Below are 26,074 nucleotides of genomic sequence, written 5' to 3'. Positions count from 1 at the left end.
GAAACGTACGGAAGAAATGTGGCAAATGTTCAGGGGATATTAGCGTGAGGTTCTGCGTAGGTACGTTCCAATGAGACGGGGAATGGATGGTAGCATACAGGAACCGTGATGTACAAACTGACGGTGGTATCTGAAAAGAGGATGCTGTCGAAGTTGCGTGCCATCTTGGAGAATGTCTCCCATCCACTACATAATGTACTGGTTGGGCACAGGAGTACATTCAGCCAGAGACTCATTCCACCGAGATGCAACACAGAGCATCATAGGAAGTCATTCCTGCCTGTGGCCATCAAACTTTACAACTCCTCCCTTGGAGGGTCAGACACCCTGAGCCAATAGGCTGGTCCTGGACTTATTTCCTGGTGTAATTTACATATTACTATTTAATTATTTATGGTTTTATCACTATTTAATTATTTAAGGTGCAACTGTAATGGAAACCAGTTTCCCTCGGGATCAATAAAGTATGACTATGAAAGGCTGTTGTAAATCTAGTCAAGAAGAAGAGCTTACAAAAGGTTGAAAAACCTAGCTATTGATAGGGATCTAGAAGATTATAAGGCTAGCAGGAAGGAGCTTAAGAATTAAATTAGGAGAGCCAGAAGGGGCCATGAGAAGGCCTTGGCAGACAGAATTAAGGAAAACCCCAAGGCATTTGACAAGTATGTGAAGAGCAAGAGGATAAGGTGTGAGAGAATAGGACCAATCAAGTGTGACAGTGGAAAACTGCATGGAACTGGAGGAGCTGGCACAGGTACTTAATGAATGCTTTGCTTCAGTATTCGCTATGGAAAAGGATCATGGCGATTATAGGGATGACTTGCAGCCGTCTGAAAAGCTTGAGCATGTAACTATTAAGGAAGAGGATGTGCTGGAGCATCTGGAAAGCATTAAGTTGGATAAGTCACGAGGACCGGACGGGATGTACCCCAGGCTACCGTGGGAAGCGAGGGAGGAGATTGCTGAGCCTTTGGTGATGATCTTGCATCATCAATGAGGACGGGAAAGGTTCTGGAGGATTGGAGGGTTGCGGATGTTGTTCCTTTATTCAAGAAAGAGAGTAGGGATAGCCGAGAAAATTATAGACCAATGAATCTTATTTCAGTGGTTCGTAAGTTGATGGAGAAGGTCCTGAGAGGCAGGATTTATGAACATTTGGAGAAGCATAATATGATCAGGAATAATCAGCATGGCTTGGTCAAGAGCAGGTCGTGCCTTACGAGCCTGATAGAATTTTTGTGGATGTGACTAAACACATTGATGAAGGTAGAGCAATAGATGTAGCGTACATGGACTTTAGCAAGGCATTTGATAAGGTACCCCATGCAAGGCTTATTGAGAAAGTCAGGAGGCATGACATCCAAGGGGACATTGCTTTGTGGATCCAGATCTAGCATGCCCACAGAAGGCAAAGGGTGGTTGTAGACGGGTCATATTCTGCATTTGTGACCAGTGGTGTGCCTCAGATCTGTTCTGGGACCCCTACTCTTTGTGATTTTTATAAATGACCTGGATGAGGAAGTGGAGGGATGGGTTAGTAAATTTGCTGATGACACAAAGGTTGGGGGTGTTGTGGATAGTGTGGAGGGCTGTCAGAGGTTACAATGGGACATTGATAGGATGCAAAACTGGGCTGAGAAGTGGCAGATGGAGTTCAAACTAGATAAGTGTGAGGTGGTTCATTTTGGTAGGTCAAATATGATGGCAGGATATAGTATTAATGGTAAGACTCTTGGCAGTGTGGAGGATCAGAGGGATCTTGAGGTCCGAGTCCATAGGACATTCAAGGCTGCTACGCACGTCGACTCTGTGGTTAAGAAGTCATACGGTGCATTGGCCTTCATCAATCCTGGGATTGAGTTTAAGAGCCAAGAGGTAATGTTGCTGCTATTTTTCTATGCTCCATGTATCCATCCAGGAGTCAGACCCCACTTAGAGTACTGTGCTCAATTTTGGTCGCCTCACTACAGGAAGGAAACTATAGAAAGGATGCAGAGGAGATTTACAAGGATGTTGCCTGGATTGGGGAGCATGCCTTATGAGAATAGGTTGAGTGAACTCGGCCTTTTGTCCTTGGAGCGACGGAGGATGAGAGGTGACCTAATAGAGGTGTATAAGATGATGAGAGGCATTGATCGTGTGGATAGTCGAAGGCTTTTTCCCAGGGCTGAAAAGGCTAGCACGAGAGGGCATAGTTTTAAGCTGCTTGGAAGTAGGTACAGAGGAGATGTCGGATAAGTTTTTTACGCAGAGAGTGGTGAGTGCGTGGAATGGGCTGCCGGCGGCGGTGGTGGAGGCGGAAATGATAGGGTCTTTTGAGAGTCTCCTGGATAGATACATGGAGCTTAGAAAAATAGAGGGCTGTGGGTAAGCCTAGGTATCTCTAAGCTAAGAACATGTTCGGCACAGCTTTGTGGGCCGAAGGGCCTGTACTGTGCTGTAGGTTTTCTGTGCTTCTATGTTTCTATAACTCAGATTTTCTAGTTCCAGCAACATCCTTGTAAATTTTCTCTGTTCTCTTTCAACCTTATTTCTATCTTTTCTGCAGGTAGGTGACCAAAACTACACAAAATACTCCAAATTAGGCCGCAACAACATCTTATACAACCTCAGTATAACATCGCATCTTCTGTAGTCAATACTGTGATTTATGAAGGCCAACGTGCCAAAAGTTTTCTTTACAACCTGTCTACATGTCATGCCACTTTCAATGAACTATGGACCTGTATTCCCAATTCCCTCTGTTCTGTCGCTCTCCAGTGCCCTTATGTTCACCGTTTAACACCTACGCTGGGTCGTCCAACCAAAGTGCAGCACCTCATTAAATTCCATCTGCCATTCTTCAGCCCATTTTTCCAGCTGGTCCAGATCTTTTCTGCAAGATAGTCTTTCCACTGCATCTCCGCTCTTGGTGTCATCCGCAAATTTGCTGTTCCAGTTAACCATATTATCATCCAGACCATTTATATTGATGACAAACAACAGACCCAGCACTGATCCCTGCACACTCCTCTACTCACAGGCCTCTAGTCAGAGAGGCAACTATCTACTTCCACTCTCTGGCTTCGCCCACAAAGTCAACGCCTAATCCAATTTACTATCTCATCTTGAATGCCAAGCAACTGAACCTTCTTAATTAACCTTACATCTGAGACCTTGTTGAATGTCTTGCTAAAATCCATGTAGATAATATCAACTTTCCTTGTAACTTTCTCGAAAAACTCTTCAGGTTGGATAGACACGACTTACCATGGCCTACCTATCCATTATCTGTCCAGGTCTATCCAAATGCTCATATATTTCCAGCATCTGCAAATTTTCTCAAGGTTGTGTTTTTACTTGTATATTTGGTCCCTTAGAATACCAGCCTATGATTTCCTAGTTTATTTTTAGAGCCTTTCTGAAACAGCAGAACAACAACAAACAGCTTATCCTCCAGTACCTCACCTGTCGCTAAGGATGATATCTCCGTTAGAGACCCTGCAATTTCCGTACTTGCCTTCCACAGAGTCTGAAGGCAGACCTTGTCAGGCCTTGGGGATTTATCCTCCCTGATTTACCTGAAGACAGCCAACACCTTCTCCTTTGTAAACTGAATAGGGTCCATGACTTTGCTGCTGCTTTGCCTCACTTCTATAGACTCTATCCATCTCCTGAGTAAACACAGATGCAAACATTTAAGATTTCCCCCATCTGTTTTGGCTCCACACACGGATTACCATTCTGATCTTCCAGAGGACCAATTTTGCCCCTTACAATCCTTTTGCTTTTAACGTATCTATAGAAACCCCTAGGATTCTCCTTCACCTTGTCTGCTAGGGCAAACTCATGCCTTCTTTGACCCCTCCTGATTTCTTTCTTAAGTGTTCTCTTGCATTTCTTATACTCCAACAGTACTTCATCTGTTCCTACCTGCCTCTATTGCTATGCACCTCATTATTTTTTCTTAACAGGGCCTCAATATCTCTCAAAAACCATGATTTCCTAAACCTGTTACCTTTAGGTTTTATTCTGATAGCCACATGCAAGCTTTGTACTCTCAATGTTTCACTTATGAATACTTCCCACATGTTTGCCAGAAAACAACCTGTCCTAATCCACTTGCCAGATCCTTTCTGATGCCATCAAAACTGGCCTTTCTCCAATTTACAATCTCAACTAGACCTATTATCCTTTTTCCATATTACTTATAAGCTTATGGCATTAGGTTCACTAGATGCAACTTATGTCACCTGCCCTGCTTCATTCCTTAATAGCAGATCAAGTATCATACACTATCTCATTGGGACTTCTATGTACTGATTAAGGAAACTTTTCTGAACACATTTGACAACCTATCCAAACTAGTCCCAGTCATTGTGTGGAAAGTTAAAATCACCTACTATAACAACTTCACAAAATGCTGGAGAAACTCAGCAGGTCAGGCAGCATTTATGGAAAAAAGTACAGTTGAAGTTTTGGGCTGAAACCTTTTGGCAGGTTTCACCCACATCATCGTTTCATGAACTGATGCATAAGTTCATCACCTTTACCTATAATACTCCCAGCATTAAAATACACAAACACTTCAAACTATCTGTCTCATTTTATTTATTACTTTGCTCCAGCCAGTTTCTACTGGCCCTGCATCTCCCTTCCTCTCCATTGCTCCATTTTCTGATTTGCTGCTCTGGTTCCTATCCCATGTAGCACTAGCAAACCTGGCTAAGATATTGGTTTGCCTTCAGTTCAAGAGGAACCCTTCCCTCTTGTACAGGTCATCTCTGTCCCAGAAGAGGTTCCAGTGATCCAAAAACCTGAAACACTACCCCTACAGCATCTCCAAAGGGGTCACAGTCTCAAAGTAAAAATTACATCATTCATAAGGACATGGAGAGTTAAGATTTACTAGAATATGGGCCGAATGCAAGAAATTGGGACCAGCAGGGGGTGCATTGTGGTCACCATTGATTCTTTGAGCAGTATTATTACACCTCAGCAACATGTATACCACTTTGGGTACTGCTGAGGAAATGACCCATTGGGGCATTATTGCAGCAGCCAGGTTAGTGGCATTGTGGCTGGCTCTGAGGCTCGGCGGAGAAGGGTGAAGTCAGGCAGAGCAATAGTGATAGGAGACTTGATAAGGGAATGGATAGATTCTGAGACTATGATGGAGAAGCCAGGATGGTGCGTTGCCTCCCAGGTGCCAGAGTCCAGGATATCTCAGAGCAGCTGCAGAATATTCTCAAGGGGGAAGGTGAGCAGCCTATGTTTAATCAGGATTTCCTTTTTTTTTCTCTCGACAGGCAGTGGATTTAGATGGGGAGATTGATTTAAGTGGCTGCTACGATGTGACTGAATATGAAGTTCAGAGGAATTATGGATTTCAGATCCTTGTAAGTATAGATTTCACCTGAAATTATATTCCAGAATAAATTCATGAAAAAGAGGCAATTATTTCATAAAGTATTTAAGATCATTTTTACTTGTATTGAGCCAGAGGCTTTGTTTTCTAGTAGGCAGAATGGGTATATGGGAATGTTGTCACAGAAATTTGCACCCTAGTAGTGGAACTGTATTACTCTCAAAATGGTTGTTTGGACAATTTTCCCTTTATAATGAGCTTGATATCTTAAAAATCTGTAACTGGATTGTTTTCTAACTTCCCCTTGATTAGATAAATGCTTAGATGTTTGTCTGTTGACTCATTTTGGATCAGAAACCGAGTAGGGTTTTCAGTAGTTTTATCGGGTTGAGAGCTGGTTCCTGAAGCAGCTGTAAGGTTATTCACAAAATCAGTTTACACTAATTCATTACTGAGCCACACTCGAATGCTATCCAATCTAATGCTAAAGAATTCATCCTCAGAGAGAAGTTATTTCCTCCACTAATGGTACAACTGGCATATCACAAATAGGATGTGATAGGAAATAAGAGTTTAGTGCTCTACTTAGACCAGATGTTCCCAACCTGGGGTGCATAGGACACCCCCCCCCCCCAGTTAATGGTTGGGGTCCATGGCATATAAAGGTTGGGAACCCCTGATTAAGACAGTGAAATAGAATATAGATGTTGTGCCAACTTTTTAACCAACTCTAAAACCAATCTAACCCTTCTCTCCTCCATAGCCCTGCATTTTTCTAACATCTACGTGTCTGTCTAAGACTTTTTACATGTCTCTATTATATCTCCCTCTACCACCACTCCTGGCAGCACGTTCCACACGCTTGCAACTCTTTGTGTAAAAAAAAACTTACCTCTGATATCCATCTCCACAATTTCTGTACTCCAATCACCTTAAAATATTGCCCCCGGGGGACAAGGTGTTTGCCTATCCACTCGAGCTATGCCCCTTGTCTTGTATACCTCTATCAAATCACCTCTCATCCTCCTTCACTGCAGAGAGAAAAAACACCTGTCCTGCTCAACCATTTTTCATAAGACATGTCCTCTAGTCCAGGCAATATCCTGGTAAATCTCCTCTGTATCCTCTTGAAAGCTTCCACAACTGAACACAATATCCCAGGTGTGGTCTAACCAAGGTTTTATAGAGCTGCAACATTACCTCGTGGCTCTTGAACTCAATCTCTTGACTAACGAAGGCCAACATAACATATGCCACCTTAACTACCCTATCAACTCGCACAGTAATTTTGAAGTGTCTATGGATGTGGACCCCAAGATGTCACTGTACCTCCACACTGCTAAGAATCCTGTTGTTAACCCTGTATTCTGCCTTCAAATTAAATTTTCCAAAAGGAAATACCTCTCAGTTTTCCAGGTTGAACTCCTTCTGCCACTGTATCAGCCCAGCTCGGCATCCTGTCAGTGTCATGTTGTAAACTATGGCAATCTTCTACAATATCCACAACTCCACCAAACTTCATGTCATTTGCAAACTTATTAACCCACCCTTCCACTTCCTTGTCCAAGTCATATATGTTTGTAGAAAAATCTCAAAGAGTAAGAGTGCCTTGTGGAACAAATTCCTGTGGAACTCCACTGATCACCAACTTCCAGGTAGAATATGCTCCATCTACTACCACCCTCTGCCTTCTATGGGCAAGCAAATTCTGAATCTATACTGCCATGTTTCCCTGTATCCCATACCTCCTGACTTTTGAAATTAGCCTATTATGGGGAACACTATCAAATGTTTTACTAAAATCCATATACGCTGTATCTACTGCTCTACCTTCATCAATGTGTTTTGTCTCATAATCAAAGAATTCAATCAGGCTCATGAGGCATAAGCTACCTCTTACAAAGCCATGCTGACTGTCCCTAATCAGACTATACTTCTCCAAACCCTATCTCTAAGAATTTTCTCCAATAATTTGCCCACCACTGAAGTAAGACTCACTGATCTGTAATTCCCAGGATTATCCCTACTCTCTTTCTTGAACTAAGTAATGACATTTGCCACCCTCTAAATATCCTGTATGACTCCTGTGGCCAGTTGGCGACAAATAAGCAGTAAGACAATTCCAAACTTTTGTTCACTGCGGTGTCAAGCATTCAGGCTTGGAGATGCCAGAAATGGCCTGCAGTAAAAAATAAAACTATTTCATGACTTCAACAAGTTAGGTACTACAAAGAATTTGTAGGTGTCAACAATCATCTTGAATGTTGCAATGAGAGTGAAGGCCTAGAGGATCTTCATCTATAGCATCTTTCCACTATCTGCTCTAGGTATCTGCTTGATTTTGTTTGTTCATTGCATACGCTGGATGCATTCCTCTGTTGTTAAATATTAAGAACTATTATTTAGGAATTATTGTGAAGGAAGTTTTATATTACTACTGGTAGTGTTCTAATTTGCTCTGTATTAAGCGTTACTCATTTTGTTTCTTTTTTGATACTTTTCACCTATTTCCATGAAACTTCAGCTAATTGGGGCAGCCACTTAATTGGGCCAAAATTTACTGGTCCTGAAATGTTCCAATTAACCAGAATTCACTGTATCTAGAATTTTAGCATATAACTAGCTGCTATTTTTTTCATATATAATTCAACCAAGCTCCATGCTTGGTTGCACCACTCTGCAACCCCGTCTCCCTCACATTCCATCAGTTACTCCTGGGCCCTCGGAGGCTCCTTCTTCCTCTCACCCCAACCCTCCCCTCTCCTCTGACACCACTAGCCTCCCTCCCCCTCCCCTCTCTGATCCCAATTCTCATCCGTGCCAGGTCTTTACCATCCCCTCCGACCTTCAACTCTTTGTCCTCAGTAAGGGCCTCACCTTTGTCCCCCTTCGCCCACACCTCAGCGAGTTCCACGTTCGCCATGACGCTGAACTCTTCTTCTGCCGGCTCCATCTTTGAGCCTACTTCTTTGGCAAGGACTCTCCCACCTCCACCGATGACCCCTTCTCCCGTCTTCAACTCTCCACCTCTTCATGGACACCCTGCTCTGGTCTTCTGCCTGCTCTGGATCTCTTTATTGCTAACTGCCGACGGGACATCAACCATCTCGACTTCACCGCACCTTGTTCCAATTCCAACCTCACTCCTTCTGAATGCTCTGCTCTCTACTCCCTCCACATGAATCCTAACCTTACTATAAAACCCGCCAATAAGGGGGTTGCTGTTGTAGTCTGGTGTACTGACCTCTACCTTGCTGAGGCACAGCGACAACTCGCGGATACCTCCTCTTAATTACCCCTTGATCATGACCCCACTAAGGAGCACCAGGCCATTGTCTCCCGCACCATCACCGACTTTATCAGCTCAGGGGATCTCCCATCCACTGCTACCAACCTTATAGTTCCTACACCCCGCACTTCCCGTTTCTACCTCCTACCCAAGATCCACAAACCTGCCTGTCCAAGTAGACCCATTGTCTCAGCTTGCTCCTGCCCCACCGAACTCATTTCTGCATACCTCGACACTGTTTTATCCCCCCTTGTTCAATCCCTCCCTGCCTATGTTCCTGACACTTTTCACGCTCTGAAACTTTTCGATGATTTTAAGTTCCCTGGCCCCCACCGTTTTATTTTTACCATGGATGTCCAGTCCCTGTATACTTCCATCCCCCATCAGGAAGGTCTCAAAGCCCTCCGCTTCTTTTTGGATTCCAGACCTAACCACTTCCCCTCTACCACCACTCTGCTCCGTCTAGCAGAATTAGTCCTTACTCTTAATAATTTCTCCTTTGGCTCCTCCCACTTCCTCCAAACTAAAGGTGTAGCCATGGGCACCCGTATGGGCCCCAGCTATACCTGCCTTTTCATTAGCTTTGTGGAACAATCCATGTTCCAAGCCTATTCTGGTATCTGTCCCCAACTTTTCCTTCGCTACATCGACGACTGCATTGGCGCTGCTTCCTGCACGCATGCTGGGCTCGTTGACTTCATTAACTTTGCCTCCAACTTTCACCCTGCCCTCAAGTTTACCTGGTCCATTTCCGACACCTCCCTCCCCTTTCTAGATCTTTCTGTCTCTATCTCTGGAGACAGCTTATCTACTGATGTCTACTATAAGCGTACTGACTCTCACAGCTATCTGGACTATTCCTCTTCTCACCCTGTCTCTTGCAAGAATGATATCCCCTTCTCACAATTCCTCCGTCTCCGCCGCATCTGCTCTCAGGCTGAGGCTTTTTATTCCAGGACGCAGGAGATGTCCTCCTTTTTTAAAGAAAGGGGCTTCCCTTCCTCCACCATCAACTCTGCTCTCAAACGCATCTCCCCCATTTCACGCACATCTGCTCTCACTCCATCCTCCCGCCACCCCACTAGGAATAGGGTTCCCCTTGTCCTCACCTACCACCCCACCAACCTCCGGGTCCAACATATAATTCTCTGTAACTTCCGCCACCTCCAACAGGATCCTACCACTAAGCACATCTTTCCCTGCCCCCCTGCTTTCGGCAGGGATTGCTCCCTACGTGACTCCCTTGTCCATTCGTCCCCCCCATCCCTCCCCACCGATCTCCCTCTTGGCACTTATCCTTGTAAGCAGAACAAGTGCTACACGTGCCCTTACACTTCCTCCCTCACTACCATTCAGGGCTCCAGACAGTCCTTCCAGGTGAGGTGACACTTCACCTGTGAGTCGGCTGGGGTGATATACTGCGTCCATTGCTCCCGATGTGGCCTTCTATGTATAGGCAAGACCCGACACAGACCGGGAGATCGTTTTGCTGAACACCTATGCTCTGTCCGCCAGAGAAAGCAGGGTCTCCCAGCGGCCACACATTTTAATTCCACGTCCCATTCCCATTCTGATATGTCTAGCCATGGCCTCCTCTACTGTAAAGATGAAGCCACACTCAGGTTGGAGGAACAACACCTTATATTCCGTCTGGGTAGCCTCCAACCTGGTGGCATGAACATTGACTTCTCAAACTTCCGCTAATGCCCCACCTCCCCCTCGTACCCCATCCATTATTTATTTATTTATATACACGCTTTCTTTTTCTCTCTTTTTTCTCCCTCTGTCCCTCTCACTATACCCTTTGCCCATCCTCTGGGTTTTTCCTCCCTCCTCTTTTTCTTTCTCCCTAGGCCTCCTGTCCCATGATCTGCTGTTATCCCTTTTGCCAATCAACTGTCCAGCTCTTGGCTCCATCCCTCCCCCTGCTGTCTTCTCCTATCATTTTGGATCTCCCCCCGCCCCCTCCCACTTTCAAATCTCTTACTAAATCTTCTTTCAGTTAGTCCTGACGAAGGATCTCGGCCTGAAACGTCGACTGTACCTCTTCCTAGAGATGCTGCCTGGCCTGCTGCGTTCACCAGCAACTTTTATGTGTGTTGCTTGAAATTCCAGCATCTGCAGATTCCTCGTCCATGCTTAGGTTCTTATTTGACTCCCAGTTGTCAGTTATTTTCTTCAGCACAGTTCAAAGTTTGATAATTTTTACAATGTGTCTGGGCTGGTACAGTAGCACATGAGTATAACTGTTGCCTCATGGCTCAATACTCTGTGTGGAGTTTACATGTTGTTTATGTGACTGCATATGTTTCTTTTGAATGTTCTGGTTTTCTCCCACAAGCAGTTGTACGGGATAGAAGTTTAATTGGCTGCTAGTGTAAAGCTGAATGGTAGAATCTGAAGTGTTAAGGGGTGTGTGGATAAGATAAACTGGGGGTTGGCACAGATCTGGTGTGCCATAAAGCCAGTTTCCATACTGTGTGTTTCTGACTCCACTGATGATTTTTGTTAATGCCCCATGATGTAGACAAAAGGGAAGGTGTACACGTTGTCTGCCATGACGTCTGGAATTCGCCGGAACTGGATCCAGGCAATAATGAAAAATGTTCATCCTGCAGATACTCCAGATGTGACCAGGTAGGTGCTTAGGAAGTTTGTGTGTAAGTGACTGTCACATATATCTGATATAGCAGTAGTTCTACAGTCCTTGGCGATGCTGATTGATTCAACAGGAGTGAAATAGATTTTGATATCGTACACAGGTGATTCCTGTGTTACAGCCATTGGGGTAATGAAAATTTGACCTTACATAATTCATGAGTCACCACCCAAAAATTTGAGATACAGAATAAAATTTGTTCTTGTGGGGGGGAAGAAAGGGTAAATTAATAAGTATTTTTTTCAATTTGTTTTCCTTGATGTCCAAATGATTTGGTTTCATGTCATGATAAGGAAGCTATTGGAGAGGATACTGAGGGATAGGATTCGTGTAGATTTGGAAAGTCATAGCCTTGTTGGGGACAGTCAACATGGCTTTGTGCAGGGCAAGTCATGCATTACCAAATTAATAGAGATTTTTGAGGAGATGACAAAAGAGTGTGATGAGTGTAAGGCAGTTGATACTGTTTATGTAAAGCTTTGATATGTCCCTCATGGTAGGCTGATTCAGAAATGAGATCCAGAGTGAATTACAAGTTTGGTTTCAGAACTAGCTTATGCATAAAAGAGTAAGGCTGTTATTCCAGCTAGAGGTCTGTGAGCAATGGTGTTTCACAAGGATCGGTGCTCAGACCTCTGTTGTTTGTGATATGTATTGCTGATTCAGATGAAAATGTAGATGGGTGGATTTGTACAATTGTGAATGACATCAAGTTTGATGGAAGCTTTCATCTTTCCTGTATGCAATGTAAGCTGTAGGGAATCAAAGAATACAGTGGATATCGATCAGTTACAGACTGATGTGGGCAGAGAAGTGGCAGATGGTATTTTCTCTAGGCAAGTGTTGCATTTTGGAACATCAAGTGAAGGGAGAAAGTTGCATTTAATGGTAGACCCCTTAATAGCATTGAGGTACAGAGGAATCTTGGTGTCCAGGTATATACTTTACTGAAAGTGAATATGCAAGTGGACAAATTGGTAAAGAAGGCATATGGCATCATCATCATCATCATCATCATCATCAGGTGCCATACCCAGTTTGAGCTTTGACTGCCATGGCCTACACACTCCTGTTTCAGGTCAAGTGGATCAATTCATTGGTATTCATTTCCAGCTCTCTGGCTGCTGTCTCCATCATCATTTGTCTTTGCCTTCCCCTTGCTTTCTTCCCTTCAATCTTTCCCATAATTACCATGCATTCTAACTCCTCTTTCCTAATCACATGTCCAATGAAGTCACATTGCCTTTTCATGATCTCTTACATTATTTCTCTTTTTGTGCTTGCTCTGTTCATGACATCCTCATTAGATATTCATTTCGTCCATGATATTCTTTACATCCTCCTCAAAAACCACATCTCTGCTGCTTCAATTCATTTCCTCATGTTACTAGATATTGTCCAACATTCTGAGCCATGTAACATAATGAATAAACGTAACATTTCAGTGCTCTGAGGTGGGTTGTCATGCCTAGTTTAGTGTTGGTCAGTATACTCTTCATTCTCGTAAAAGTGTCTTTTGCCATCCCTATTTTTCTTTTGATGTCCATGTCACACCTGCCATCTGATATCACCAGCTTCCTAAGTAGCAAAAGTTATGTACTTGTTTTATGTCTTCCCCATTTATTCTCAGCCTGCAGATAGAATTCTCCTTCTTTTTGGATATCACCATACATTCTGTCTTTTTACAATTGATAGGCCCATTTTTGCACTTTCTTCAACAACTACATCAATTTAAGTTTTGTAGTTCTTCCTCCGTACTTGCAATTAACACAGTGTCATCCACATATCTGAAATTATTGATGTTTTCACCGCCAACTTTGATACCCAAGATGTCTTTTATTTTTTGTAGTATTGTTCCACAGTGCACATTAAACAAATCAGGGGAGAAAACACACCCTTGTCTAATGCCTCTCTTGATTTTTGTAAACTAACTCACTTCTCCATCTATTCTTACACCGACAGTTTGTTCCCAGTACATATTTCTGATTAGGCGGAGGTCTTTCGAATCTAGATCTAGAGTTTCCTGTAATATTTCGAATAACTTATTGTGCTTCACTTTATCAAATGCTTTTGTGTAGTCAATAAAACAAACAAACAAATCTTTTTGCACTTGAATAGCTCGTTCTGATAGTATCCTTAACATCAATATTGTGTTTCTTGTACCTTTGTCTTTCACAAAACCACATTGTTCTTTACCTATTTCAGCTTGTATCTTACTTTTAGCTCTTGTCATTAAAATTCTTAGAAGTATCTTGGTGATGTGACTCATTAAACTTATGGTCCCATGTAACTCACATTCTAATGCTCCAGGTTTCTTAGGAAGAATGATAAATACTGATTTTTTTCATCTCTTCTGATATTAATCCAGTCTCAGAAATGTTATGGATTAAATCAGTAAGTTTTTCAATTCCATAATCTTCAAGGGCAATAATTTGTTCTATTACTAATTCATCAGCACCTGCTGCCTTTCCTTTCTTCATCTTATTTATTGCATTGCGAACTTCAGATTTTAAGATACTTGGACCGTCAATATTTTTCTTAATTTTTGGTTTTTTGCCTCAGTCATCTTCAAACAATTCCTGAATATGCTCAGTTCATCTGTTCATAATTTCATCTTTTTCATGATAATGGTACCGTCCTTTGCTTTCAAACATCCACCTGAAGAACAGAGGAGCTTTTTACCAGTGATATTCTTGATTTGTTGATGTAACCTTTTTGGATCAGTAATAGGGATTCTTTCTATTTGCTCACATTCCTGGTTTAACCATTCTTTGGCTTTTTGACATAAGCTTTTAACTTTTTTATCTAAGGACTTATATTCTATTGGATTTGCTTTCTTCCGTTTCCTTTTTTCCATTAGATTTTTGATTTCATCTGTCATCCATTTATTCTTTGTGCTTTTTTCTTTTTTAGGAATTACTGACTTTGCTGATTCTACCAAGGGATCCTTTAGAGAGTTAAATTTCATTTCTACATGATTGCTATCATCTTCAACAGATTCTATTTCTAGACTATTCCTTACTTCAATTGTAAATTTTTGTCTTAAGTTTTCTTCTTTAATTAATTGCGAGTAGTCAAGGGATTTTTCAGGTTTTTGCTTCTTTAGTTTTTTGAGTTTTACTTTTCCATGACATATTACTGGGTTATGGTCACTATAACAGTCTACACCTGGATATGTTTTGTATTGAGTCACTGAGTTTCTAAATCTTTGGTTTACAGTAATAAAGTCAATATGATTTCTGGTGTTATCACCTGGACTTTTCCAGGTCCATCAGCGTCTTGAATGGTTTTTAAAGTGGGTATTCATAATGACCTGATTATTCATCTTGCACCATTCTACCCATTTCTCGCCTCTTTTATTTCTTTTCCCTAGTCCAAATTTTCCTATGTTATTTCCATCAGCACCTTGTCCTACTTTAGCATTTAGATCTCCCATGACAATAACAATATCTTGAGATTTGCATCCATTCTTTGCTTGTTCAGGTAAGCATGCCTACCGTTCCATCCCACGACCTCACTTCGGAAAATCGGACCATCAGGCCATACTCCTCCTCCCGGCTTACAAACAGAAACTGAAGCGGGAGGTCACGGTGTCAAAAGTAGTGTCGCGTTGGACGGAGGAAACGGATGAGCTTCTCCGTGACTCCTTTGAATCAGTGGACTGGTTAGTATTCAAGGACTCGGCAGCTAACCTCGATGAGTATGCCTCAGCTGTCACGGTCTTTATTTGGAAATGCACGGAGGACTGTGTGTCTCGCAAGACGATCCGGGTATTCCCTAACCGGAAACCTTGGATGAATTATGAGGTCAAGTCCCTTTTAAAGGCTAGAGCTGCAGCTTTTAGGTCCAGGGATACCAGTCGCTACACGGAATCCAGGTGTGAACTCCGGAAAGCAATTAAGGGTGCAAAGAGGCAATATTGAGCCAAGTTGGAAGCCCAGGCTAACCAGAAGGATGCCAGTATAGACTATGGCAGGGTCTAGATGAGATCACTGGGCGCAAAGAAAAGGCTGGGACTATCAATAACTGTGGCGCTTCTCTTCCTGATGAACTTAACGTATTCTACGCAAGATTCGAACAGAAGAGGAGCGTCCCACTCCCTCCGGATGAACCGGACCTGGTAGCATCGAGATTCATCGTCACTGAGGAGGACGTTAGAGGGGCCTTCCTGAAGATAAATCCAAGGAAGGCGACGGGCCCAGATGGCATCCCAGCACGGGTTCTCCTGGCCTGTGCAAATGAGCTAGCTGGAGTGTTTGCTGACATCTTCAACTGCTGCTTGCTTCAGTCTAAGGTCCCCTCGTGTTTCAAGAAGGCAACAATAATCCCAGTGCCAAAGAAGAGCAAGGTGGCATGCCTGAAGGACTGTCGACCTGTGGCTCTGACATCAATTGCTATGAAGTGCTTAGAGAGATTGGTTATGGAACACATCAACCTCGACGCTTTGCAATTTGCCTACCGGAGCAACAGGTCAATGGCAGATGCCATCTCTCTGGCCCTACATTCCCCCTTAGAACCCCTGGAGAATAAAGATGCATACGTAAGGCTCCTTTTCATTGACTACAGCTCTGCCTTTAATATCATCATTCCAAATAAACTGATTCCTAAGCTCCGGAACCTGGGCCTTAGCACTCAGATCTGCAGCTGGATCTTCAACTTCCTCACAGACAGGACCCAGGCTGTAAAAATAGGGGACAAGCTCTCCTTGACAATCACTCTGAGCACCAGTGCCCCACAAGGCTGTGTACTCAGCCCCCTGCTGTACTCACTGTACACCCATGATTGTGTAGCCAAGTTTCCATCAAACTCAATATATAAGTTTGCTGATGACACAACAATTGTAGGCCGTATCTTGGGTAATGATGAGTTCGAGTACAGAGAGGAAATTAAGAACCTGGTGGCATGGTGCGAAGACAATAACCTATCCCTCAACGCCAGCAAGACAAAGGAATTGGTTGTTGACTTCAGAAGGAGTAGCGGACCACACAACTCAATTTACATTGGTGGTGCGCAAGTGGAACAGGTCAAAAGCTTTAAGTTCCTTGGGGTCCATATCAAAAATGACCTGACTTGGTCCAACCAAGCAGAGTTCACTGCCAAGAAGGCCCACCAGCGCCTTTACTTCCTGAGAAAACTAAAGAAATTTGGCCTGTTCCCTAAAACCCTCACTAATTTTTATAGATGCACCGTAGAAAGCATTCTTCTAGGGTGCATCACAACCTGGTATGGAAGTTGTCCTGTCCACGACCGGAAGAAGCTGCAGAAGATCGTGAACACAGCGCAGCACATCACACAAACCAATCTTCCGTCCTTGGACTCACTTTACACCGCATGCTGTCGGAGCAGTGCTGCCAGGATAATCAAGGACACGACCCACCCAGCCAACACACTTTTCGGCCCTCTTCCCTCCGGGAGAAGGCTCAGGAGCTTGAAGACTTGTATGACCAGATTTGGGAACAGCTTCTTTCCAACTGTGATAAGACTGCTGAACGGATCCTGACCCGGATCTGGGCCGTACCCTCCAAATATCCGGACCTGCCTCTCGGTTTTTTTGCACTACCTTACTTTCCATTTTTCTGTTTTCTATTTAAGATTTATAATTAAAATTTTTATATTTACTAATTTTTACTATTTTTAATATTTAATATTTGTAATCCTGGGAGCAGGAAGCACAGAATCAAATATCGCTGTGATGATTGTACGTTCTAGTATCAATTGTTTGGCGACAATAAAGTGTAAAGTTCTTCATAGAATTTATCTATATCTTCATTTGTTCCATCTGTTGTTGGTGCATAAACCTGTGTAATTGCTAAATCAAATGGTTGTCTTCTGAATCTAACAAGGAGCACTCTTTCTGATATTGCCCAATGTCCTAAGACACTTTTTGCCATGTTTTCATCCATAAGAATTCCTACTCCATTAGTATAGGATGTTCCACAAGAATAAATTAGTGTTTTATTTCTATTCTGACATGTTCCAGCACCTATCCAACGAACTTCGCTAATTCCCATGATGTTAATCTTTCGTCTTTCCATTTCATTTATCACATTGCCCAATCTTCATGCTTGATATAGGGTTCTTGTATTCCAAATGGCAATAATTTTCTTTTGTGTTACTTGAACTTTATGAGCAGTAGCTTGATGATGGTCAGGGATCCCCTGCTGCCCAGAATAAACCCTACTGAGCGAAGCATCTTCAGAATTGTCTTGAAGATCCTCTTGACGCTGTTGTTGTGCGATACATTTTGTGAGTTTGACTGTGGTTTTATTAGCAAATAACGGGAGGAGAAGATAGCAGCGTGCCGTGCGTGCGCAGCTCTCTGGTGAAAATGATATCGTATCCGTTAAATAGGCGCCATGGACAATTCTGATTTGATGGAGACAGACGTGAAAGCACAGAGGAACATCTGGAGAAATTTCTGAAACGCCGGTTCACTGCTGCTGTTACTGGGCGATCGAGAATCTTCTGGAGGGAAGGCCCCAAAATCCCCGGCTTTGCCTGCTGCTGGCGAATGAGACTGAGGTCGAATCGTTTGGATAGAGTTGGTGCTTGGTACTCGGTACTCGGTGTCGGAGGGCTGATCGGAGGCTCAAAGTTTTCGGACGACTCAGAGTTGGACTGTGTTCGGGCATGGCAGGGAGAATTTTCTTCCTTCTCCCGTCTGCGTGAGATGTGGGACATTCAAGAGACTTTGAACTTTTTTACTGCGCCATGGCCTGTTCTTCATCAAGTTATGGTATTGTTGCACTGTTGTAACTATATGTTATAATTATGTGGTTTTGTTAGTTTTTTCAGTCTTGGTCTGTCCTGTGTTTTGTGATATCACACCGGAGGAATATTGTATCATTTCTTAATGCATGCATTACTAAATGACAATAAAAGAGGACTGCGTGTTCTCATAATCTAATCTAATCTAAATAGATTCTAGGAAACCTAGTATCTAGCAACAGTGGTCTGCTATTGCCTTCCGTTGGGTGAACTAAAGAAATCGCCATTTCTCTTCCCAAATGTTCATCCGCCTGTACTATAACCGATGACATTTGAGGTCCTAACTCATCCGCCTTCTCCGTCATAAGTTCAGTTACTGAACCTGCCGGATCCGCCGTTGGCCTTCGCTCGTATCCTGAGCAGGAACAGTTGCAGGTGCTACTGTTCCGGGTCAGAGTGGCCCTGGGAGCAATGAATGACTAAGGGGTAACTCCACTTTCCCCAAAGCTCTGGAAGTCCCCAATCAGAGCCTCATCACCGGTTGCAATTTAGAGTCATAATTGCCTTTATTGAGAGGAGTGTGGAATGTAAGAGTAAGGAAGTGTAAAGCTTTAGTCAGCGTGCAGTTCTGGTTGCCCCATAAATGGATGAATGTGGAAAAGGTTTACCAGGAATGCTGCCTGAATTAGAGGCTCTGAGCTAGAAGGAAAGTTTGGACAAATTTGGGTTATTATCCCTGGAACGGCAGAGGCTAAGGAGACCTGATGGAAGGTTTTAAAACAATGCAAGGTATACATGAGACTGTCAAAATATTTTTCCCATGATAGAAATGTCAGACAGGAGAGGGCATGTTTTTAAGGTTAGAGGGGGAAATTTTAAAGGCAATGTGTGGGGCAAGTGTGGTATGTGCCTGAGAAAGGTCAACAGGGATAGTAGTGGAATTAGGCAATTTGGTGAAGTTTAAAATAGGCTTTCAGATGGGCATATGAATGTGAATGTGAATGAAATGGGGGGATATGGATGATAAACAGGAGGAGAACCTTCAGTATAAATTGGCATCAACATCGGCAAAATATCCTGGGCCAAATGGCCTATCTAGTGCTGTACTATTCTATGTTGGATAGACAGCGATTAGTAAGAGTCAAAATGGTTTTGTGCATGGAAGATCATGCTTAACAAACCTTTCAGAGTTCTTAGAAAAGGTAGTGGATGTTGTCTATCTGGAATTTAGCAATTGCCTAGTAGGCTGATCTGAATGGTTTTGTCCCATGAAATCCAGGGAGGGCTGGTCAAGTGAATTCAAAATTAGCTTGGAGATAGGTGATTGAAGGTTGTTTTTGGAATGGAGGCTGATGGCTAACTATGTGCCACAGCTAACCCTTGTTATTTCTTATTTATATAAATTATCTGGATGCCAATACAAAAGACTTAATCAGTAAGTTTGTGGATGATATGAAAGTAGGAAGTACTGTTGATAGTGAAGAAGGTTATAGAGGGAATGTTGATCAGTTAGGGGAGTAGGCCAAAGATTGGCAAATGGATTTCAGTACTGATAGTGTTGGGTAATGCATCTTGGAAAGTCAAATCAGTGTAGGACACTGTGTAGGGTAGGGTAATGGAGAGTGTAATGGAGTGGAGGAATCTAGTAGTACAAATGCATAGTTTGTTGAAGTAGCATTACAGGTGGACAGGTGGTGAGAAGGGCATTTACCAGCAGGCCTTTGTCCATCAGGGCATTAAGAATAGGAGATGGTATATTACGTTGCATGCGAGTCATGTAGCATTTGCCAGAAGGCATGTAGGAGACTCTGACGTCAGCTGGAAGAAGGTTCTATGGCCTGATGAAACCAAAGAATTATTATGTACAGTTTTAGTTGGCCAGTAATAAGAAATATATGATTGAACTAGAACACTTAATGATGGTGGCCAAGACTGGAGTTCAAAATAAATTCATTATCAACAGTACCTATAAAAAATATTTACCTCCTTTGGAAGTTTTCATGTTTTATTGTTTTCCAACATTGAATCACAGTGAATTTAATTTAGCTTTTCTGACATTGATCAACAGAAAAATACTCTTTCATATAAAAGTGAAAACAAATTTCTACAAATTGGTCTAAATTTATTACAGTTATTAAACACAAATTAATTGATTACATAATTACTCTTCCCCTCCCCCCCCCCCCCATCAGTATTTAGTAGATGCACCTTTGGCAGCAATTACACCCTTGAGTAGTCTGTGTGGATGGGTCTCTATCAGCTTTGCACACCTGGAAACTGCAATTTTTCCCTATTCCCCTTTATAAAACTGCTCAAGCTCTGTAAAATTGCATGGAAATCATGAGTGAACAGCCCTTTTCAAGTCCAGCCACAAATTTTCATTTGGATTGAGGTATGGACTCTGACTTTAGAAATTAACATTTTTTAAGCTATCCCTGTGTGGCTTTGGCTTTGTGCTTATGGTCACCGTCTTGCTGGAAAACAGATGTTCTCCCAAGTCACATTTCTGTTGTAGACTGCATCAGGTTTTCCTCCTGTATTTTGCTGCATTCATTTTACCCTATACTTTCACAAGCCTTCCAGGGCCTGCTGCAGTGAAGCATCCCCATAGCATGATGCAGACACCACCATGCTTCATAGACACAAAATTCTCTGCAGATGCTGGGGTGAAAGCAACACTCACAACACGCTGGAGGAATTCAGCAGGTTGGGCAGCATCTGTGGAAATGATCAGTCAACATTTCGGGCCGGAACCCTTCGTCAGGACTGAAGAGGGAGGGGGCAGGGACCCTATAAATAAGGTGGGGGGAGGGTGGAAAGGAGAAGGCTGGTAGGTTCTAGGTGAAAAACTAGTAAGGGGGAAGATAAAGGGGTGAGGGAGGGGATAGGCAGGAAAGGTGAAGAAGGAATGGGGGAAAAGCACAATGGGTAGTAGAAGGAGGCAGAACCAGGAGGGAGGTAGTAGGCAGCTGGGGGAGGGGGCAGAGTGAAACTGGGATAGGGGAAGGGTTTTTGATGATGTGCGGTATTTGGTTTACGCCAAACGTAGCACTTAGTCTGATAGCCAAAAAACTCAATTTTGGTTTCTTTAGACCATAGAACCTTTTTCCAGCATGAGTGTCCTTCATGCCTTCTGGCAAACACTAGCTGAGATTTCTTGTGAGTTTTTCTCAACAGTGGCTTTCTCTTTGCCACTCTCTCATAAAGCTGCGACAGGTGAAGCACCCCAGCAACTGTTGTTGTATGTGTAGTCTGTCGCATCTCAGCCACTGAAGCTTGTAACTCCTCCAGAGAGTTTCATAGGTCTCTTAGTGGCCTCCCTCATTAGTCCCCTTCTTGCACAGTCATTGGGTTTTTGAGGACAGCCTGCTCTAGGCAGATTTACAGCTGTGCCATATTTCTATTTCTTGATAACTGACTTAACTGTATTCCAAGGGATATACAGTGACATGGAAATTTGTTCGTATCCATCTCCTGACTTGTATTTTTTTGTTTACGGAGTTGCTTGGAGTGTTCTTTTGTCTTCATGGTGTAGCTTTTGCCAGCATACTAACTCACCAGCAGTTGGACCTTCCAAATACAGGAGTATTTTTACTACTATCAATTGAAACACCCTGACTGCACACAAGTGATCTCCATTTAACTAATTATGTGATTTCTAAAACCAATTTGCTGCACCAGTGATGGTCTGGTGTGTCATATTAGATAAGGGTAATACTTATGCAATCAGTTATTTTGTGTTTATATCTGTAATTAATTTAGATCACTTTGTAGAAATCTGTTTTCATTTTGATACATGAGTTTTTTTTTGTTGATCAGTGTCAAAAAAGCCAAATTAAATCCACTGTGATCCAATTTTGTAAAACAACAAAATGTGAAAACTTCCAAGGGAGGTGAATACTTTACAGGAACTGTATGTATAAATATAAATGTGTGCATGTGTGTGTGTGTGTGTGTGTGTGTATATGTATGTATATGTGTATATATGTATAGATTTTTATGTAAAGTATACATAAACAGATAAAGACTGCCAAACAACCAATGTGTTTCCATACCAGGCTGTGATGTAACCAGTCCACAGTACATCAATGAAAATGTGAAACTTTTTCGTGACATTTTGAATCTACACAAACTTCAAAGAAAGTAGAGGTGCTGACATGCCTTCTTTTGATGACACTTGCATGTTGGTCCCAGGATAGATCCTCTGATCTGAGTTCTAAAGAACTAGGCCAGGCCAGGTCTTTATTTCTTGGAACATTGAGAATGAGGGGCGACCTTATAGAAATGTTTAAAATTACGAGAGGCATAAATAAGGTGAATTGTAAGTCTCTTCCGCCCCCAGGCTCGGAGGGTCTAAAACAAGGGAACATAGATGTAGGGTGAGATTTAAAAAGGACATGATGGGCAGTTTTTCACACAAGAGGTTGGTGGCATTGACCTCCCACATCATGAAGACCCTGGAGAGACTTGTTCTGGAGCTGCTTCGGCCTATGGTCAGGCCACACTTAGATCCCCTCCAGTTCGCCTACCAGCCCCGACTAGGAGTTGAGGATGCCATTGTCTACCTGCTGAACCATGTCTACACCCACCTGGACAAGCCAGCGAGCACTGTGTGGGTCATGTTTTTTGACTTCTCCAGTGCGTTCAACACCATCCGCCCTGCTCTGCTGGGGGCGAAGCTGACAGCGATGCAGGTGGATGCTTCCCTGGTATCATGGATTCTCGATTATCTGACTGGCAGACCACAGTACGTGTGCTTGCAACACTGTGTGTCCAACAGAGTGATCAGCAGCACTGGGGCTCCACAGGCCACTGTCTTGTCTCCCTTTCTCTTCACCATTTACACCTCGGACTTCAACTACTGCACAGAGTCTTGTCATCTTCAGAAGTTTTCGGATGACTGTGCCATAGTTGGATGCATCAGCAAGGGAGATGAGGCTGAGTACAGGGCTACGATAGGAAACTTTGTCACATGGTGTGAGCAAAATTATCTGCAGCTTAATGTGAAAAAGACTAAGGAGCTGGTGGTAGACCTGAGGAGAGCTAAGGTACCGGTGACCCCTGTTTCCATCCAGGGGGTCAGTGTGGACATGGTGGAGGATTACAAATACCTGAGGATACGAATTGACAATAAACTGGACTGGTCAAAGAACACCGAGGCTGTCTACAAGAAGGGTCAGAGCCGTCTCTATTTCCTGAGGAGACTGAGGTCCTTTAACATCTGCCGGACGATGCTGAGGATGTTCTACGAGTCTGTGGTGGCCAGTGCTATCATGTTTGCTGTTGTGTGCTGGGGCAGCAGGCTGAGGGTAGCAGACACCAACAGAATCAACAAACTCATCCATAAGGCCAGTGATGTTGTGGGGATGGAACTGGACTCTCTCACGGTGGTGTCTGAAAAGAGGATGCTGTCTAAGTTCCATGCTATCTTGGCCAATGTTTCCCATCCACTACATAATGTACTGGGTGGGCACAGGAGTACGTTCAGCCAGAGACTCATTCCACCGAGATGCAGCACAGAGTGTCATAGGAAATCATTCCTGCCTGTGGCCGTCAAACTTTACAACTCCTCCCTTGGAGGGTCAGACATCCTGAGCCAATAGGCTGGTCCTGGACTTATTTCATAATTTACTGGCATAATTTACATATTACTATTTAACTATTTATGGTTCTATTTATGGTGCAACTGTAACGAAAACCAATTTCCCCTGGGATCAATAAAGTATAACTATGACTATGACTATGTGAGTATATGGAAGGATCTGCCAGAGAAAGTGAATGAGGCAGGTACAATTGTATGATTTAAGAAGCACTTGGATAGGTATATGTAGCAATATGGGCTGAATGCAGGAAATTGGGTTTAGTTAGGTGGACACCTTAGTTGGAATGAACTCGTTGGGCCAAAGGGCCTGTATCCATGGTGTATTGCTGTCTTTGAACCCTGTTTCTTTCTCCCAAGTGCTTTTGTCTATCTTCCCTCAAATTCATCTGAATCTCTCCGTGAGGTAATATTCCAATAATTCCTAGGTTAAGAAATTTCCACGATTGCAGTAATCAAATTTATGAATTGCTTGAGTAAAATTATTTAGTTAACCAAAACCTCAATTTTTCATGAATTCACTCCATTCACTTTTTTTGTGAAACCACAAGGGTTTTAGCTATCACTATCTTTGTGGGATACCTAGAATATGTATTGATTCTAATCCTGCATGGGGCTACTTCTTTGCTTCTTTTGGTACATCAATGCAGCTCCCTGCTCTTGCACTGAACTAGCAGCAGCAGCTAATCGCAACCCATCAATCATCTTCAAGTTATCTATCTGCAACAGCACCTTTCCTGCTTAGCCACTTGGAGGGTAGACTAACAACTAATATCCACTTTCACAGCTACCTTGTTTACATTTTCTTCTGTAAGGGCTTTATTCTGTTTTTTCCAATTCATCTACCTTGATAATATTATCTAAATTGTGCTCCATATTGGTGCTAAAACACTCAAATATGTCCATTTTAGTACCACACTCTCATCTTCCCCTCCCTGCTGGAACAATTATGGGATTCCTCTTCTAACTTGTCAGATTAGACACCAAATAATTATCCTCTGCTATTTCCAGCACTAAGTCACAACCAAGCACAACTTTCCTTTTATAAAAGGCCACTTCCTCCTTCCAAATCCCTTTCACCTCTGATTTTTGAAATTCCTCCCCTTTTAGAAAATTGTCAACACCTTTATTCCTTTTAACAAAATACATGTCCAGATACTTGACTATACAATGTTCCATCCACCACTTCTTTGCCCATTCTCCCAACTTGTCCTTCTACAGACTCCCTGTTTTTTCAACATTACCTGCCCCTCCACCTATCTGCAAACTTGGTCACAAAGCCATCAATTCTGTCATCCAAATTGTTGATATATTATGTGATACATTAAATTCCTTGGCATAACCATCACCAAGGATCTCACGTGGTCTGTATATACCGGCTATGTGGTAAAAAAGACACAACAGTGCCTCTTTCACCTCAGACGGTTGAAGAAGTTTGGCATGGGCCCCCAAATCCTAAGAACTTCTATAGGGGTACAATTGAGAGCACCCTGACTGGCTGTATCACTGCCTGGTATGGGAGCTGTACTTCCCTCAATCGCAGGAGTCTGCAGACAGTGGTGCGGACAGCCCAGTGCATCTGTAGATGTGAACTTCCCACTATTCAGGACATTTACAAAAGACAGGTGTATAAAAAGGGCCTGAAGGATCATTGGAGACCCGAGTCACCCCACCCACAAACTGTTCCAGCTGGTACCATCTAGGAAACAGTACCGCAGCATAAAAGCCAGGACCAACAGGCTCTGGGACAGCTTCTTCTACTGGGTCATCAGACTGATTAATTCATACTGACACAACTGTATTTCTATGTTATATTGACTGTCCTGTTGTACATACTGTTTATTATAAATTACTATACACTGCACATTGCACATTTAGATGGAGACGTAACATAAAGATTTTTACTCCTCAAGTATATGAAGGATATGAAGTAATAAAGTCAATTCAATTCAATTCAATTGAAAAGAAGCGGACCCAATGCCAACCCCTGCAGAACACCAATAGTTACCGGCAGCCAACCAGAATAGACCTTTATTCCCACTTTTTTTCCTCCTGCCAGTCAGCCAATCTGCTAACCATGCTCGTATCTTTCCTGCTATACAATGGGCTATCTTGTTAAGCAGCCTCTTCTGTGGCGCCTTGTCAAAGACCTTCTGAAAACCAAGTAAACAACATCCACTGACTCTCCTCTGTCTATCTTAATTGATATTTCTTCAAAGAATTTCAACAGATTTGTCAGGCAAGATTTCCCTGTAAGGAAACCTTGCGGACTTTGACCTACTTTATAATGTGCCTTCAAGTACCTCAAAACCTCATCTTCAGTAATGAACTCCAACATCTTCCCAACCACTGAAGTCTGACTATCTAGTCCACAATTTCCTTTCTTCTGCCTCCCTCCCTTCTTAAAGAGTGGAGTGACATTTGCAATTTTGCAGTTCTCTGGAACCATTCAAGAATTTATTGATTCTTGAA

The 26,074-nt window shown here is 42.9% G+C and overlaps 1 protein-coding gene across 5 annotated transcripts in view; it reads left to right on the top strand.

Annotated features, from left to right (window-relative positions):
- Positions 1-26,074, top strand: part of LOC140202864 (myosin phosphatase Rho-interacting protein-like) — a 305,303-nt gene that overhangs the window by 185,590 nt on the left and 93,639 nt on the right. For all 5 annotated transcript variants that reach the window (XM_072268356.1, XM_072268355.1, XM_072268357.1 and 2 more), the window contains 2 exons: positions 5,289-5,378; positions 11,164-11,273. In XM_072268356.1, the coding sequence (XP_072124457.1) occupies positions 5,289-5,378; positions 11,164-11,273 (200 nt within the window). The remainder of the gene's footprint in view (positions 1-5,288; positions 5,379-11,163; positions 11,274-26,074) is intronic.

Source organism: Mobula birostris, chromosome 9 (assembly GCF_030028105.1).
Source record: "Mobula birostris isolate sMobBir1 chromosome 9, sMobBir1.hap1, whole genome shotgun sequence".
NCBI classification, from domain to species: Eukaryota; Metazoa; Chordata; class Chondrichthyes; order Myliobatiformes; family Myliobatidae; genus Mobula; species Mobula birostris.
The sequence above is the reverse complement of the archived record's forward strand: the minus strand, read 5'-3'. Positions and strand labels throughout refer to the sequence as shown.